The 17,199-nt window shown below is 35.3% G+C and overlaps 1 protein-coding gene across 2 annotated transcripts in view; it reads right to left on the minus strand.

Annotated features, from left to right (window-relative positions):
- Positions 1-17,199, minus strand: part of TBC1D22A (TBC1 domain family member 22A) — a 169,342-nt gene that overhangs the window by 105,353 nt on the left and 46,790 nt on the right. For both annotated transcript variants that reach the window (XM_054065116.1, XM_054065109.1), the window contains one exon: positions 400-509. In XM_054065116.1, coding sequence (XP_053921091.1) covers positions 400-509 — 110 coding nt within the window. The remainder of the gene's footprint in view (positions 1-399; positions 510-17,199) is intronic.

Consider the following 17,199-nt stretch of genomic DNA (forward strand, 5'->3'; position numbering starts at 1 on the left):
CAGTTGTTCATAGGTTGCTATATTAATGACTTAAAAATTAATAAATAAGCCAGCTTTTCACCACATCAGTGCGACCACTTTATTTGGAGATGAGCAAACATTCTCCATGCTTGGCGATTGGGGTGCACAATATGCCTTTAGAATGGGAGATTTCAACTCTGCTCTAGAACATCACACTACAAAGAAACATGCAGACAATCATGAAAAGAAGCTGCACATTTTCTTTTCCTTATTCTTTCTTAACACTGTGCCAAACTTGCAGCAGATCTCTCCAACGGGAGAATCCAGTTCTCCCCTGCTTTTCATAGATGTACTCTTTCTCAACAACCTCAAAGAAATTCAAAGGCATGACATTCATCAGTTAACTCCATTACTTACAGACAGGAAAAATCAATTTACCTGAATGCCATCAAGCAACTTGCTCATGCACCAGTAACTGTCAGCTTCTATGTTCTGCAGCACTTCTTCAGGCAGACTGGAAACATCAAAATTTTCCACTTCTTCTTCTTCTGTTTCAGGAAAAGAGAGAGAAAGGTAAGTCAATGAAGCGCACGGAATAAATAAAGCAAGGATAAGGAAAATAACTGAAAACAAAGACAAGCACCGCTTATCTTCTAGTTAGAAACTTTGATGCACATTTACTTTAACAGGGACTAAATGAATCATTTATTGCTCAACTGTGTCATCTAACGGCTTTAAATGTTAATGAATACTTAATTTCTTGCAGACTGAAAATCTCAAATCATGCCTGGTTAACCAGAATTAATATATAATAAATTACTTCATTCTAAAAAATTTTACACCTGAAAGAGGATCATGAGGAACACTTTAGGAGCCCTCAAGCTATGTATGAACAATCTCTGCAGAACATGTCTATGTCTGCACCATGCACATCAAAGTATGTTGCCAGACTTGACAGAAGAAACAGCACTGAAGAATACTTTTTAGGAAAACAGCAAAACTTATTTAGAAAGCTGACCACAGCTTCTCAAGAAGGATTTGTTTTTCTGGAAGCATTTGGAATCAGAAGGAAATCAAACAGAAGGAAATAGATTGTTCCTGTTCCCCCCTCCCAAAAAAACCCTGTGATTCTCAGTACTGAAAAAGCACAAAATCCCAATGTTATCTAATTCATGGAAATTGAGTCTTTCGCACAAGTACATTAACAGAAATTCACATTACCCTATGAGCTGAAATTTTACCACCTAAACCACATTGCTGGTTTTGATTTTGGTTTTTTTTTTTCTAAATATGGCATCTGAATTAATCCATTTTGAAAAGAGCACAGAATACGTTGCTTTGCCAGCTAATTCCCGAAGCTCCCATACAGCCTCAGAAGAGATTTTAACATGAGCTGGTAATACTCATCACTCCCAGACGCAGTTTCTTCTTGAGAAGGGGGAGGTGCAGAAAAGAGAAATGTTTGATTCTACCTAAACAGAGTATGATATACCAAAGAAGGAATTTCCTCCATTACACAACTGCAAGACAGCACAGAATAAACAGTAAGAAAAAACGAGGAATATGTAATATCTTAAAACTCCTCTATTATCTGTCTCACAGCTTTGCAGTATGTCATTATGGAAGCTTAGGTACATCTCTAGGTTGTCACATATGGCTATAATACCTTAAAGAACTTTTGTCTATCAGTAATAATCATGAGCATTACATGTTATAAAATAATTTTAACACACCAATATTACCTCTACTAGTACACAACAGTAGCAAGGTGTTACTAAAGCATTCTTGTCTGCACTAGTGTCTATATGTGGGTGTGTCTCTTCTAAGGGATCACCGGGTTTGGATCGTGAAATATTAATAGCTGTATGACAAGGAGATTTGGTTGTGCTCATAAAACATTAGTTAAAATATTGGGAAACCTTATAAGTAAAACAGGGGATTGCAGGAAAGGCTCCATAAAAGCACACAATGATCTCAGAGGTGGCAAGACTATAAACAACGCATTAGTAGTCACTTACTGGTTATTAAAGGAATGTCACCATCACATTGAAGGTGAAAAGCCCTTTTTAACAGTTCAGAAATGAAAATTAAGGATTAATATTCCCCCTAATTTAGAAGACAACGACATTTTCAGACAGAAAATATGATGAATCATGTTATCTTCTACAGCAGTAACAATTTTTTGATACTATACACATTAACTCATAAAAAGGTCTTACAGCTATACAGTTTATTAAACATTCATAAACTAGTGTCCCAGTAGGAAAAAGTCTAGTTAATATTTTTAATTTTCTTTTTAATATTTTAAACAGCAAAAAAAAAGATGCAATCCATTCTCTGCCTCACAACGTCTACAGAAAAAATAATGAAGCAGAGGTCCTCAAATTTATATAGAACACAAACATATATTGAACTTTATTCCCCTTGAAAGAATCAGCCTTCAGGCCCTCCTTCACAAAACACTTGCTGAAAGAATGAGATTACAACTACTTAGCCGGTGTGTTCCTTTGCAAATTTCCTGTCTTTGAGCACCTTTTCTTTTCATGGTACCACTATCACATTCCTGAACAAAAAGGAAGTTATAAACCTTAGCACAGCACAATAACTCTTCTACAGGTGGGCATGAAAAGGTAACAAATGAAAAAGACTTTTTATCTTCTCTTTCTCATCTTTCTTATCTCTTTTTTGTCCTTCTCTTTCAAAATCAACCATTTCACTACATATATGCATACCCATACCAGGATTTAAACCAACAAAAAAAAGCTGAAGATGCATCTAGCTGTCGAAGGTGGGCAGATTCATCTCCCTTCACAGCTAACGCAGAAAACCAAGCAGTGACAGAGTATAAGCTGTCTTGTTCTAAAGTAGAAAACTAAAATAAATCAATAAATCAGATGAATCGCATCCAAAGATATTTTATTTCTCCATAATAGCTATAACTTGATCTTTTTAAAATAGCCTCAGAATGCAAACCTCTAAGCTGCGGAAGTCTAAACTTAGCTGAAATAAAACTTTAAACAGCCATCAAAAGACTTTCCATCCTGTGACTGAACTATCTGCAACAAGCAAAAATGACAGGCTACAAGAAAACAACAGCAGTTTGGGAAACAAGGCTAAAGCAACCTGGACAGCAAAGACACTCCAGTATTAATAACTTGGAAAAACTGGATTTTAATGGTTCTAGTAAGGAAGGACTATACAATTAGAAAGATGCTTTTTATTTTTTGCCTTTTTATTTCTTTCCCCCCCAGAAAGGAGAATACAGCTTTTAAGAAACATCTTCAAATGCTCCCAACTACTTTTCATCACAAATACGTTCACCAAGCACAAAGAGGATGTCAGGACAGGGTCTCCTGAAAAGAACATAGGTCTGAAGTAAATTCACTATTCTAAGTAGAGTTCTCATTATTCCACAGGGGGGGGGAAAAAAATATTAGAGATGAAAAGGCAACTATTATCAAGTTCTTTCTGCTCTAGTTTCAGTGATACTATAAATAAAAAGATATGGATAGCATTTAAGTATCATCTAATTCTTTCCCTGAAAGGATCCATAGTCCCTAAATATAATGTCACAGCCCTGCAAGCTCAACCATTACAGAAATAAAAATAGCACTATTAGGAAGCACTCATCCAGCTTTCTTGTTCCATCTCACCCTTTGGAAGAAACATCCAAGAACACTGTGGTTTTCTGTGGCTTATACTGACTGATCTCGAGCATCTTCATAAGCTCTTAAATGTAAAATAAATGTTCAGAATTTTTTTCTATGTTCTTTAAATATATAAGCTACTTCCAGTCCAATTTTCACTCCTGTTCTGCTGCTTGCGCATCACGAAGTCATCTCTTCTAATGTCAGATAATAACGTTTTGAAATACAAAAAAAACAACTAATTAAATGTGTAAGACAACTCAATTGTACTGCAGTTATACACTAGCAGGATTTACGCTATGTAAAGCAACTCTGTTACACTTTCGCTTAAAACGCCGTAACCAAATCTTTTGAAGAGTAAATCTAATTACTACTCAGAACTATATTAGACTGCATTTTCATTAGATCAGCTAGGAAGTACTTTTTTTTTTGTCATATTAACTTTTTAATTTAAATGGCATACATGCTGAACAAGAAACCATATTGTGGAAGCCATCCAGACAGTAAAGCCAATAAAGAAGGCATAGCATCACAAAACCCACCAGACGAGCAAGTGCACAGAGATGTGTAACGATTTCTGCTGCATCAATCCACCTTAACTTGCTGCAGTTTACTGAGCAAGTTCAAAACTGACTCTGAATATCTGAATGACCCTTTTCCATACCACAGCTGAAATAAAAAAAAAGGCCATCCATTTTCATGACAAGTTCCAATTAAGGCACATTTGATTGACAGATTAATATGCAAAGTGACAGTTCACATATTAAACATTCATTCATTTTATTTGTGTAGGCACATAGCACAAAGTGCTTCTTTTTCCAGGCAGTTTTCGGGGGGGAAAAAATAGACACACGAGATGTTTAGGATGGAGCAAGCAGAAGAGATTTCAGGACAAACAGAAGAAGGAAAAATAACCATTTCAAAACTGTATGAGATGAAATTTCAATTTAGGGCTTGTGCTTGAAAAAGAATTGCAGATTCTGTTTTTAGGTAACTTGAAATTTATTTTCAGTGACTGAAACCTGAATGGACAGTAAGATAAAGATTAAATAATAAGAACAAGGAGGAAAACAGCAGGCCAATATGTACACATATCAATATCTGGGGAAAAAAAGATCACTGCATAAAATTTCCCTATTACAAAGTCTCACAGCAATGTTTCTCATTTTCTTCAGTTTCCTGCGGAGATCTTTATCATGTTATCTATGTAACCGTAGAAGACAGTAAAATGGTTGCCTGGAGGAAATCTGCTGTAGCACTGAGTCAATGACATGCTGATCTGAATATGTGCATTGCTGTAAGCATCGTATTAGCGGTTCTTTACTCATTCCCAGTGTATGCTTTTGAAACTTCCCACAGCGTGAAAAGAATAAGTAACCTTTTCTAGAAAAACAGCTTTAACTGGATTTACTCCCAAAGGCAGAGATACAAAGATAAAATGAAAAATTAAAATAAGTACTGCTTCCGACTACTTACAGATTTCTTTTTCCAATGACAGTAGAAAATAAACATGCTAACCTTCACTAAAAATATGTTTTAATATCAGATTAAGGCTAGTTGATAATTGTGGTGGAAGTTGTTCTAAATGTTAAAATTAAGTTCATACCTGATCTGTCCTTTAAATTTATTTAATTTCTTCTAACAAGTAAATTTCACCTTTTCTGTAAGGATCATGAATAAAATCATCTGCCATTACAGACAGATAGAATCACACAATACAAATCTTTGCATTAAATAATCAGAAAATTTTAATTTCAGTTAAGATTTTACTTACGAAGAAACCGTGTTCTCAAATAAAACTAAAATACCGAAAACTTATGCCATTAAAATAGATTCATGACATTGCTACAGTAACTAGCAGCCCTTTCAACGCATCCAAACAGCGATCTGCATTCAACTGTGTTCAAACACAACTGCATTCAGAATTTCTCTAAAACTGTTAGTTAGACCAACACCAATATTCAATCTTTAAAAAGCAGGAAAAAAAATGAATCTAACTTGATGGTTTTATTACTTCATTACACTAAGCAAGCTCATACAGAAAAACTCTGTTAAGTAAAGTGCACATTCTTTCAAAGGAAACTAATTTTTAATGAAACAGCCATTTAATTGGCTTATTAATATTTTAATTTCAGCTTTTTATCTTGAAATGGTGTCTCCGCACTCAGAATCAGGCAAAACTCAGCTGAATTCACTGGAGTGGGAGGTAGGGGACAAAATGGATGGTAGTATAAGAAAGATCCAGTGCTGAAGCCCAAAACAGACTGCAAGATTAATAATTAAGATCAATAAATCATGATTGTTTACACACACCTAATATACAAAATAATAAACATTAAAAGGTTAATTCTTGGAACATCTTGATTTGGTTTTTATTTAGCACCGATTTGTGTGAATATTTTTCTCATCTAAAGTATAAGAAGTATTACTACACATTTCAAGCCCAAATCTTTCTCCCAAGTAACAATTGATAGGAGGAGAGCAAATAGCCTCAAGTTTTGCCAGGGGTGGTTTAGATTGGATATTAGGGAAAATTTCTTTACTGAAAGAGTGGTGAAGCACTGGAACAAGCCTCCCAGGGAAGTGGTGAATTCACCACTCATAAAAGTGTTCAAAAAACATGTAGACGTGGCGCTTAGGGACATGGTTTAGTAGGCATGTTGGTGTTGTGTTGACAGTTGGACTTGTTGCTCTTAGAGGTCTTTTCCAACCTTCATGATTCTATGATTCTAATTATATAAGTCTGGCAGATGTGCAAGGAAGTTTGCCACAAGCACAGGTACTTCTATGCATTACATTTTACTTTGCCATAATCTACTTTACATGTTCAGTCTTCAGACATACCTAATATAAAAGTTACTAGCTAGGCATACAGACTACAAAATTATACGCATATGATTGCATGCGGAAGTGCACAGTAATGTTTCCACGTCTAGAAGATCTTACATGATCTACTTCAAATTCAGTTTTCAAAAAGCCTTATGAAACAGCTATTCAGTCACAGCTGCACTAAGACAATGTTTTCTCTAAGGGCATCAGGACATAAAAAAGCATGTAAATGTTAATTCCTTCAGTAGCAATTACCTAATTAAATATGTACACAACCACATCAATATTGCTCACTGAAAAAACGCTAACTACATATTTATCTGACAGAAATAGCTTTTGAGATCTTAAGGCTTTATCAACGAAGTAAAATCTTTTATTTTTGTGGTACTGCAGTCACAAAGGTAAAAATTAAAAAACAAAAAACCTCAACCACGTCATCAGCCTGGCTTAGGTATACATGACCTTATTGCATTTCAATTATTCCGCTATTACCAGTCATGTCCTCACACACAAAGTGTATTGTTGACTTGTCTGTTTGAACACTGTTAATAAACTTACACTTTTTTAAAGGCAATCCACCCCCACCATTTCCTGAGAATGCAATAGGAAACAAGATAAATATCTTTATACAGCAGTATAAGAATGCTATTTTAAACATTAATCATTTTACTTTATTAGTGCTAATTATCTAAGTAATATGACTGCACATGGGAAATGTTATCATTTCCTTTGAGCTTGAGAACAAGGTAAATCACCACCTCCAAAAACACTGTAAGCTTGATTTCTTTGCTCTAATTTTTATGCTCATCAAAATTAATGTATGACACAGCAAGTACTTGCAATTAGTACTATGAGAAAAGAGTAAGTACTTCATATACTTACTCTCTAATTCCAGACGCTGCATAAGAGTAATCAGTAAATCATCAAGAGACTTTCTAGAGTGGGACTACATACTTGCCTGTAAAATTATCCTACTCAAGCTTTTTCTAGAATAGATTTTAAAGGCAATTTCCCCTCCCAACAAAGTAGTCCAGAACTTGCCCTTAATTCCTATTAATAAGCCACTGCAAATATCTACACAGAAATAGGCCTGTTTTGAAGAATGATAAATTTATTTGAAAGACAGGGAATTTCTAAACTCACATTGCAAATTAAACAGACATCAGTTCCTCATTCGCTGCAGACTGAGATAACTGTTCAAAATTCAGGTATGAAAAAGATTAAATATATCTTTATTACTTCAACAACTCTACCATCGAAACAAAGACATCTAAGTAAACTATGTGGTACCAACAGGCCATTGACCCACAGAACTTACATAATGCCAAATACAAGACTGGCAACCTCTTACAAAGGTGACAAATCTGGCCTGTAAATGCAATTTACATTTAAGAATAAAAAAGTACAAGCCACATCTGTATTACATGACTGTGAAACAAGAGTCTTCAAAGCGTATAAGATCATGAGTCTTCTTAACGTATTTTAGCAGCAATGAAGAACACAACATTCAGCACAAATTCTTCTCAGAGAAATCACGTCAATAGGTTTGCTGCTGTCAACCAAAACAGACTGCCAGGGAGAAGTAGTGTACGAAATACCAAATTAAGGGACTAATAATTAGCATCCAATATGCACAATGAACACAGGATGCTGATGAGCATTTTCTTAGAATTACTGATAAGGGAGTTTCCTGAGAAATCCAAAAGGTGCTTGGAGAATAGGAAATGAAAGATTAAAGGTTGAACATGTCTCCCAAAACACATTTTTAATTATCTAGTTTGTGCTTATCATTTAATTTTTTTAAAGTTTCAAGCCTATGTATGCGCATACACATGAACATGCACAGCACAAATCAGCAAGAATGGGAAAAGTGTAAACCATAGCATGGTCAAACAAGCCTAAAGCAAGACTGAGGAATTCAGGTCTTGCCTGTGCTACTGTATGGGATTGATTACAGAGTTTTTTTAGAGAGCGTCTGTATTTCTTCAAATGGAAGAGCCTTCAGAAAGAATCTATTAATTAATGTGGATTTTAGAAGTCATTATTTATTGGACAGGGGAAAAATAAAACAACTGCAATAAACGCCAAAATGTATTTAAAAGACAAAAACCTTGCCTATGTATCATGTATGCAAGGATGAATTTTGCAAGCATTGAAAAGTAATGCTTCTTACCTGAATCTATATAGTAAAAGAAGTTGTCTTGCATGTAATTACTTCATGTTAAAAGGTAGGCAAAGAGAACTCATTTATACAACCCCATAAGCAGTAATATGTTTAATTCATTACCTGGATAACCTAACTGGCTATAAGTTCAACTTTGATAAATGTAAAAGTAATAAAAGCTACCCAATACATTGTACATAAAGGTATTTTTTACAAATTATTCTGAAGTTAAATTTTTTTCAGTGAAAACAGACTGAAAATTTGTCAATGTAAAGTAGGTTCAGCAACCATTTACATGTGACAATAACTCCAAATAAGCATAAATTCAACCATTCATAAAGAAATGTTTCTTCTAACCTATTATTGTCATTGAATAACTGAATAAATTCTCAAAGAAAAATGGATGGCACGGGAAATAACTGTTGTTCAGTGACATCGTATGCACAAGTCTATGATAGAAATTGTTGGACATAAGGAAGAAATTTATTCCAATCATGGTGGTGAAACACTGGAACAGGTTTGCCCAGAGAGGTGGCACATGCCCTGTCTCTAGAAACATTCAAGGTGGGGTTGGACAGAGCTCTGAGCAACTTGATCTGACTAAAGATGTCCCTGCTCATTGCAAGGAGGTTGAACTAGATGCCCTTTAAGGGTCTCATCCTACCCAAACCATTCTATGATTCCACAACAGTAGCAGTTCGCTACAAATGCAAGCTATGCAATATTGGTGACATTTCTTAATCATAATGACATGCTTCCTTATTTTGGAATGTCCCCTGTCGCTCACAGCTAATAAGAAAGAAATGCAGATTACAGACTTGCTTTATTTACAACAGAACCTAAAGATCTAATGAGAATACTCATTACTTCTATTGTGTTGGCATAAATTGTATATACTGAAATAAAAGCAGCATATTTGAGGAAAAAGAACTCTGACTGCACAGGTAACACTACTTCTTATACTGCTTAATTGTAGAGTGCATTCCTTAACTATCTTAATCTGCTGTGATTTACAACTTCCCAATGAAAATACCACATACGCATCCGTGGCCAAAAAAAAGGCACAAGGCTTGTTTTTTTCATATGAATCATTCATATTTTTACAGATGTTCTGTAACAAAGTGAACTTTTATCTCACAATTAACTTAAGACAGAAAACGCAATTCGGTTTAAAAATATCTTTGATGACAATACAATTCATAAGTCAAGTTTTTTAAAGAACTACTCGTATCTATTAATACTAATGTGCTATAAACGTATTAAATATTTTCTGCTTCTAAGAAATAAAGCAATTAAAACACATAGAAGAAAAACTGTTTCACAAAAAAACAGGTTATTTTGTTATTGTGCCTACGTACTTCATTTTTCACTTCTGCTGTACAATTAGTTTTCCACAACTCAAAGTAGAAACAAAAAATTTCAGGTTTCCCAGATTAAAAGCAAGCAAAAAGCCCCCATACTGATGAAAAAGCCCAATTAGTTTGACTGCTACAATTAAAAAAGGTTTGCATTTAAACTACAAGCAAAGCTTATACAAATTATAAAGTTTTGGCATAAAAACTTCTAACAACTGTATTTGAATTGGTTTGAAATCTAGAACTAAACATGTATCTCATTAAACCTTCTTTCAGCTCAAGATGCTCCTGACCTCTACAACAATATTTGAATGTTAAGTTCCCGACATTTGTACAGTATGTTATGATTGCTTAAGTAATTCATTCTCTTTTAGCTTTTCTTCCCGCAAGTTACTTCATAATAAATACAAAGTTGTGATATTTGGATGCCAAAAGCCATTAAAGTAATTTTCCAGTCTGTTAGAAAGCATGCTTGAGAAGATTTAGATGTGAAAGTAAAACCACCTCTGTGCTGCTATAGAAAGATGATCATTAATTATAACTATATGGAAACCATGGGGGAGAGCAAAACGAATGCAGAAGCCAGAACTAAAATATGCAGCTCCCTTTGGAATACACATCTCTCCCATAGTTACATTAATTGTAATTAACTTTCTCCTTCTTCACAATTCCTTCATTTTTACACCTACAGAAATCTTTTGGTTCCTCTAATTTCATTTTACTGCTCTACCATTATTCCAGATCTTGTTTTCTATTTATTCCCATGATCCAACATTTCCAGTTCATAGTTGCGAATAAAATACCTTCCACTTCCTCACAGCACAAGTCCATTAGTTCCTTAATTGCCTTCAAAAATTAGGCAATACAGACCACAAAAAATATTCTAAACTTAACAGAAATGTATTATCTTTTGAGGTAACATTCACATTATCAAACTAATTTCACTTTTAAAATTCTGGGACTGTGCATTAAGCATCATGAAATAACATCTTCAGAGAGCTGCATTTCAAAGTTTAGAAATAGCATATACGGATGTGAAAAACACCCTTCAGAAACAGATAATTAAAATTCACATCAGTAATCATATTTATACACTTAAGCACATCATTCTATGCCCTAAAATAGGACTTTAGTAAATACTTCAATAATACAAAAGGACTGGGATTGAACAGACAAATTCGAGTCAGCTGAAAACCTCAAATACATTAAATCAATAGAAAAGACTAGTTCTGACTTATTTAGTTCTACTACTAATGACAAAATTAAAAAAAAAAAAACAAACCAGAACCTGTTTTCTCTTATTCAAGAGTAAAATAACATCTAATATAGACTACAATTAGATACACAACTATAGGCAAGAAGGAAATCCGTATTAAGCCTCTAAACTACTTGAGGCTCTTGAAGTGGAACAGAAGCAAGATCTGAAGAACAATATAGAATCCATGCATTGTTTGGGTTGGATGGGAATTTAAAAGATCATGCAGTTCCAATCCCTCTGCCATGGGCAGGGACATCATCAACCAGATCCAGTTACTTAGAGCCTCATCCAACCCAACCCTGAACACTTCCGGGGTGGGCTATCCACAACTTCCCTGAGCAACTTGTCCCAGGATCTCTTCACCCTCACAGTAAACACTGCTTTAAGAGAAAAAAGAAAATAAAAGAAAAATCACGTAGCAAACGGATCAACTGTTATGACCTCACAGACTTTCTTGGAGAGAACAAAAATAACTCGTAGTAGTAAAATGATGTGGAATAAACTTTTAGGAAAAAAGGAAACAGAGACATCCTGTAGTTTAAAAAGCAGTTCTCACCAGTCAGCAAAAAGAGAACATAAACTAGTATAATGATGATACTTCAGCATTTTTACAACTCACATTATAAAACTGAATGAAACTTAGAAGTCTTGAAGACTTCCTCTAGTAAAACATGGAAGGTAGCATTTTGAGTAACTCAAACTGGATTAATTTCTCAGTGAGCTGAAACAATCGCCAAAAAAAAGTATAGTCAGAAAAGAAGCAAGGAAGGGTCTGTAGGATGATCACTTATCTTGTCGTGCTAACTGATTATGCTGCTTTCAAGGTCCATAAAGACATAACCATAAAGACAGAAACATTAATTTTGTTAGACGCCTTTGATTAGTCCCATTTGAACTCAGAAATTTCTTATTAATTTAGGGATTTGTTCTACGTGCCTCTTAGAGCAAAAAATAAAAAGAATTCCTCTCATTCTGTCCTTAAGGCAGGGTCTGGAAAGTCTCTTCACAGGAAATATCTAAGCAACGAATCCAAGTAGATGCCCTGCTGGGCATGGGGTGACATCCAAGAGGCTGCTTTCACAATTTGGTCAAACTTTCTGACTCTTTGATAGGCTTCCTGGCACTGTTACGATGGAAAAAAAATTTATTAGTAACTTTCAAGTCTATACCTGGCTGAACCTCTAAAATGTAAAACTGTGACAGTCATCTAAAAGGAGAATTAACCTCCTGGCCTTTTAAACTCCTTTCTATTTTCCACATTTTGATTCTATTTTACGAGAAAGTCTTCACATCACGTCTTCACTATGAATAATAAACAGAGCCTGGGCCATACATCACAACATACTGAGCGTTACTCTCAACATACTCTTCCATGATACAGAAGCATGCAGATAATAATAAAAAACCCCAAAAGAGCCCAACCCAAAATGTGAAACCACGTAGATGTCTCCACTCACAATAATGTGCAGAACAAAAAAAACAGCAAGAGGAAGCTTTCAGTTTAAGGAAATACAATCCCAGTTATTTTTTTCCCTAATGGCAGCAAGAAATGTTTGTAGTAGAACAAGATATTATGTTAGGAAGACTAGGAATATGAAAGTAATCTTACACCTACAGATGATTTTTAAAAAACTATATGAAATGGTAATTGCCTTTTTTTTCAATTACTGTCTTATGCCAACAAAGATCAAATACTGCCATTTAATTCTCTATTTAACAAGAAAGCCAGTTACATACAGTAGCATTTTTAATATGAAAATAATTAATTCAAATAGCAGTACCTGGAAGTAATTACTTCCAGTGAATAGAAGTCATTAACTCTGATAAATCCTCCAACTGACACTTTTTAATCTTTGAGATAGTAGGCGTTTGCTTCTTCAATAGTTGCTCTTACAGGTTTTCCCCATAGCCAATCACTTTAGACACTTTTTTTAAACCTTGTCACCGGAACACTGATCAAAATACAACAACTGCACTTTCAATAAAAGTATTACAGTATGACACATAACTGTTTTAAAATAATTATTTAGGTAGGTTCAAGTGACAAACTTGGGACTCTGAGTACTATTACTTAGTACGTAGATGCCACTCAGAAGAAGGAAGAGCATTCTGTAATATGACAAGTCTGCACTTCTCAGATATCTACTTCTTAATTATGTCAAAGTCCTTTCCTTTTATTTGAAGTCCTACAAAATAATTCTGATGTTGGGGGATTAAAAAAAAAAAAAGGAAAGGGGGAGGGGGGGAAGGAAGTTTGGAGATGACAAATTCTTACCCTCTCTTCTCCCAAATAAATGAAAAGCTACATTTTAATATAACAGTGTTTTGCTGCAAAGGTAGATTCATAAGAAGCCACTTACCTTCTTAAATTTTAATTTACTGAGTAACCTCTAGAATACTTTTTGTATAAATCCACCACTGGCCATTTTGTCTAACTTTTCTGTTACTCATAATATCACATTTAATTCAACTCTGAACAACAAAAGTTGGGAATCTTTCCTTTTACTCTCCTTTATATATATCAAATTGTTTCAAATTGCATCAGATAAGCAAATTGGGAATATTACACTGAATAATTGGTTTTAGACAAATATATTATTTCAGTGTGTTTTAGAATATTATGACACTAGTACAAAGGTACAGAGCAAATCCTTTCCGAAGTAAAAAGAAAAACAACTTAAGCAAATATGTACTTCTCTTATTTCTCAAACGCAAGGTCATGAAAAAATTTTTAAACCAAACTGTCATCTTGAATTATATTTTGATATTTTGCCCACAAATATATATATTAGGTTGGTGCAAAAATAACTCACTTCTGTCATTGCAAACTGTGATGCTTATTTTGAATTAAACTTTTATTAAATAGCGTTCGTGTAGTATAGTATCTTAAAGCATGGAATTCACTCTACTTATTTATGCTAATGGTTTTGTTTTCACTGTTTATTTTTTTTTTCTATTACACTGTCAAATTAAAGATGGGGGGGAAAAGCAAATTTGAGTGATTTTTTTTTTTGTATGAGTTCAAACGAGGACGTAAAACAGGAGGAACTGCTAGCAATATCAACCAAGCATTTGGCCAATGTACTGCCAATGAATGTACAGCTCAACATTGGTTCCAAAAGCTTTGTAATGGAAATGAGAGCCTTGAAGATGGGGAGGATTGTGGATGTCCTTCTGTGATAGATGACAACCAATTGAAGGCCGATACTGAAGTGGATCCAGGTAAAACAGCTCTAGAGTTTGCAGAAGAACTTAATGTTGACCATTCAACAGTTGTAAAACATTTGCATCAAACTGAAAAAACAAGCTCAAGAAATGGGAGCCTGCAATCTAAACAAAAATCAGAAAATCACCGCTTTAAAGTCTGCTTTTTTGCACAACAAAACCAATCCATTTGTTGATTGCATTGTGACGCGTGACAGAAAATGGACTTACATGGAATGGAATACAACAAACCAACAGCATTCTGTCCAGTGGCTGAACTAAGGAGGAGCACTAAAACACTTCCCAAACCAAAGGTGCCTTAAAAGAAGGTTATGGACACTGTTTGGTGGTTGGCAAGTGCAATCTGCTACAACTTCTGAAATCCTGGCAAAACTATTGCCGCAGAGAAGTACTGCTGTTTAATATCTTTAATATCTTTATCAATGATATTGACAGCGAGATTGAGTGCACCCTCAGCAAGCTTGCAGATGACATCAAGCTGAGTGGTGTAGTTGCCACACCAGAAGGATGGGATGTCATCCAGAGGGACATGGACAGACTGGAGAAGTGAGCTTGTGAGAACCTCATGAGGTTCAACAAGGCCAAGTGTAACGTCCTGTGCCTGGGTCGGGGCAATCCCTGTTTTCAGTACACGATGGGGGATGACGTGCTTGAGAGCAGCCCTGCATGGAAGGACTTGGGGTGCTGATTGATGAGAAGCTCGACATGAGCCAGCAATGTGTGCTTGCAGCCCAGAATGCTAACTGTATCCTGGGCTGCATCAAAAGAAGCGTGGCTGGCAGGGCGAGGGAAGTGATTCTGCCCCTCTATACCTCTCTTGTGAGACCTCATCTGGAGTATTGTGTCCAGTTCTGGAATCCTCAATGTAAGACGGATATGGAGCTGTTGGAAGGGGTCCAGAGGAGGGCTACAAAGATGACTGGAAAGCTGTAGCACTTTCCCTACAAGCACAGGCTGAGAGAGTTGGGCTCATTCAGCCTGGAGAGAAAAAGGCTCAGAGATCTTACAGCGACTTTCCAGTACCTGAAGGGGGCCTACAAGAAAGCTGGAGAGGGGCTATTCATAAAGGCTTGTGGGGACAGAACGAAGGGAAATGGGTATAAACTGGAGAGGGGCAGATTTAGACTGGACATTAGAAAAAATTTCTTCACCATGAGAGTAGCAAGACACTGGAACAGATTGCCAAGGGAAGTTGTGGCTGCCCCATCCCTGGCGGTGTTCAAGGCCAGGTTGGATGGAGAGTTGGGCAGCCTGATCTAGGGGGATGTCCCTGCCCATGGCAGGGGGGTTGGAACTAAATGATCTTTAAGGTCCCTTCCAACCCTAACTATTCTATGATTCTATAAAGTCAAAAATGCACCAAGAATTGCGAAGTTCACATCCTCCATTGGCCAATCGAAAAGGATCAGTTCTTCTTCAGGACAACTCCTGACTGCACTCTCACAAATGAGTCTACAGAAGCTGCACAAACTCTGCTATGGAACTCTACCTCAACCACCTTCCTCATCAGACCTCTCTCCCACCGATTACCATATTTTCAAGCATCTTGACAACTTCCTGCAAAAGAAGGCATTCCACAATCAGGCAGCAGCCCAGAATACCTTCAAAGAACTCATCAGTTCCAGAACTCCAGATTTCTATGCTACTGAAATATGCAGACATGTTTCTCATCAGCAAAAATGTGTAGTTTCCAATGATTCTTATTTCAGTTAATAAATTATGTTCAACATTGAGGTATACTGCTTTAAAGCTGATGGTTTAAAACTGCAATTATTTTTCCACCAACCTAATACAACAGTTCAGAGCTACAAGACTCAAAGACAGCATTATCTGGAATATCGCTTGAATAGCCAAAAAAATAACATTAATATCTAGACTCTAAATAGTAATCTTATAAAGCAATGCAACCATCCTATTCAGTTTTAGGAGAGTCCACTTTACACTCTGAAAATAGAAAGCAAACTGATTCAAATTAGAAGCAGTGATAGAGAAGCTTTATATAACTCAGATAGATTAATAAAGCTATGACAGGTTTTCATTCACCCTTATCATCCAAACTTGAAATTAGATTGATAACTAGAGTATGAAAGACTAAGTACAACAGAAAAGTTTATTTAATAGTAAAACTGAAGAATTATTACTTTACTTTTCAACAGGTCATGGGTTGTGAGCTTTTCCTTCTACATGTTTTAGTACTTAAAACACGTCCAATGCTTTTCTTTCATGAGCTGAATTCCAACGTTCCTGATAATTATACTAACAAACAAAATGGTTAAATATTAAAATTTTACATCAACAAGACAGTAGACTCCCTGTAAGTGATTTTCTTTTTGTACGTATCTTTCACATACATTTATGTGCTGTTTTCTTTCCATTCAGCAATAACATTCTAAAGCCTACGTTTTCATTATATGGACTATCCTTTCTTTGAAGACTATTAAAGAGCTTACGAAAGTCTGAGAGACTAAAATACTTTAAAATTTCAGGGCTCAGGGGGTTTATATTTTTAAAAAAAAAAAAAAAAAACAAGTCATAAGACAATACGAGTAATTAATATAATTACTCAAAATACTAATTTTCTCTCAGCGAACTAAGAATAATAGGCAATTAAGCAGTTGGATATACTTACTAGAATAATCTTAATGTCTCTTTTTCACTTCTGACAACAACTGCAAACCACAGCCAGAGAAATCTAACTCTAATTAGGCTTATTCTACTTCAAATACACAGGAATCTTTTTTTATAAGTATCCACAGAAAA

The sequence above is a fragment of the Cuculus canorus genome, chromosome 1, assembly GCF_017976375.1.
Source record: "Cuculus canorus isolate bCucCan1 chromosome 1, bCucCan1.pri, whole genome shotgun sequence".
In the NCBI taxonomy this organism is placed as follows: domain Eukaryota; kingdom Metazoa; phylum Chordata; class Aves; order Cuculiformes; family Cuculidae; genus Cuculus; species Cuculus canorus.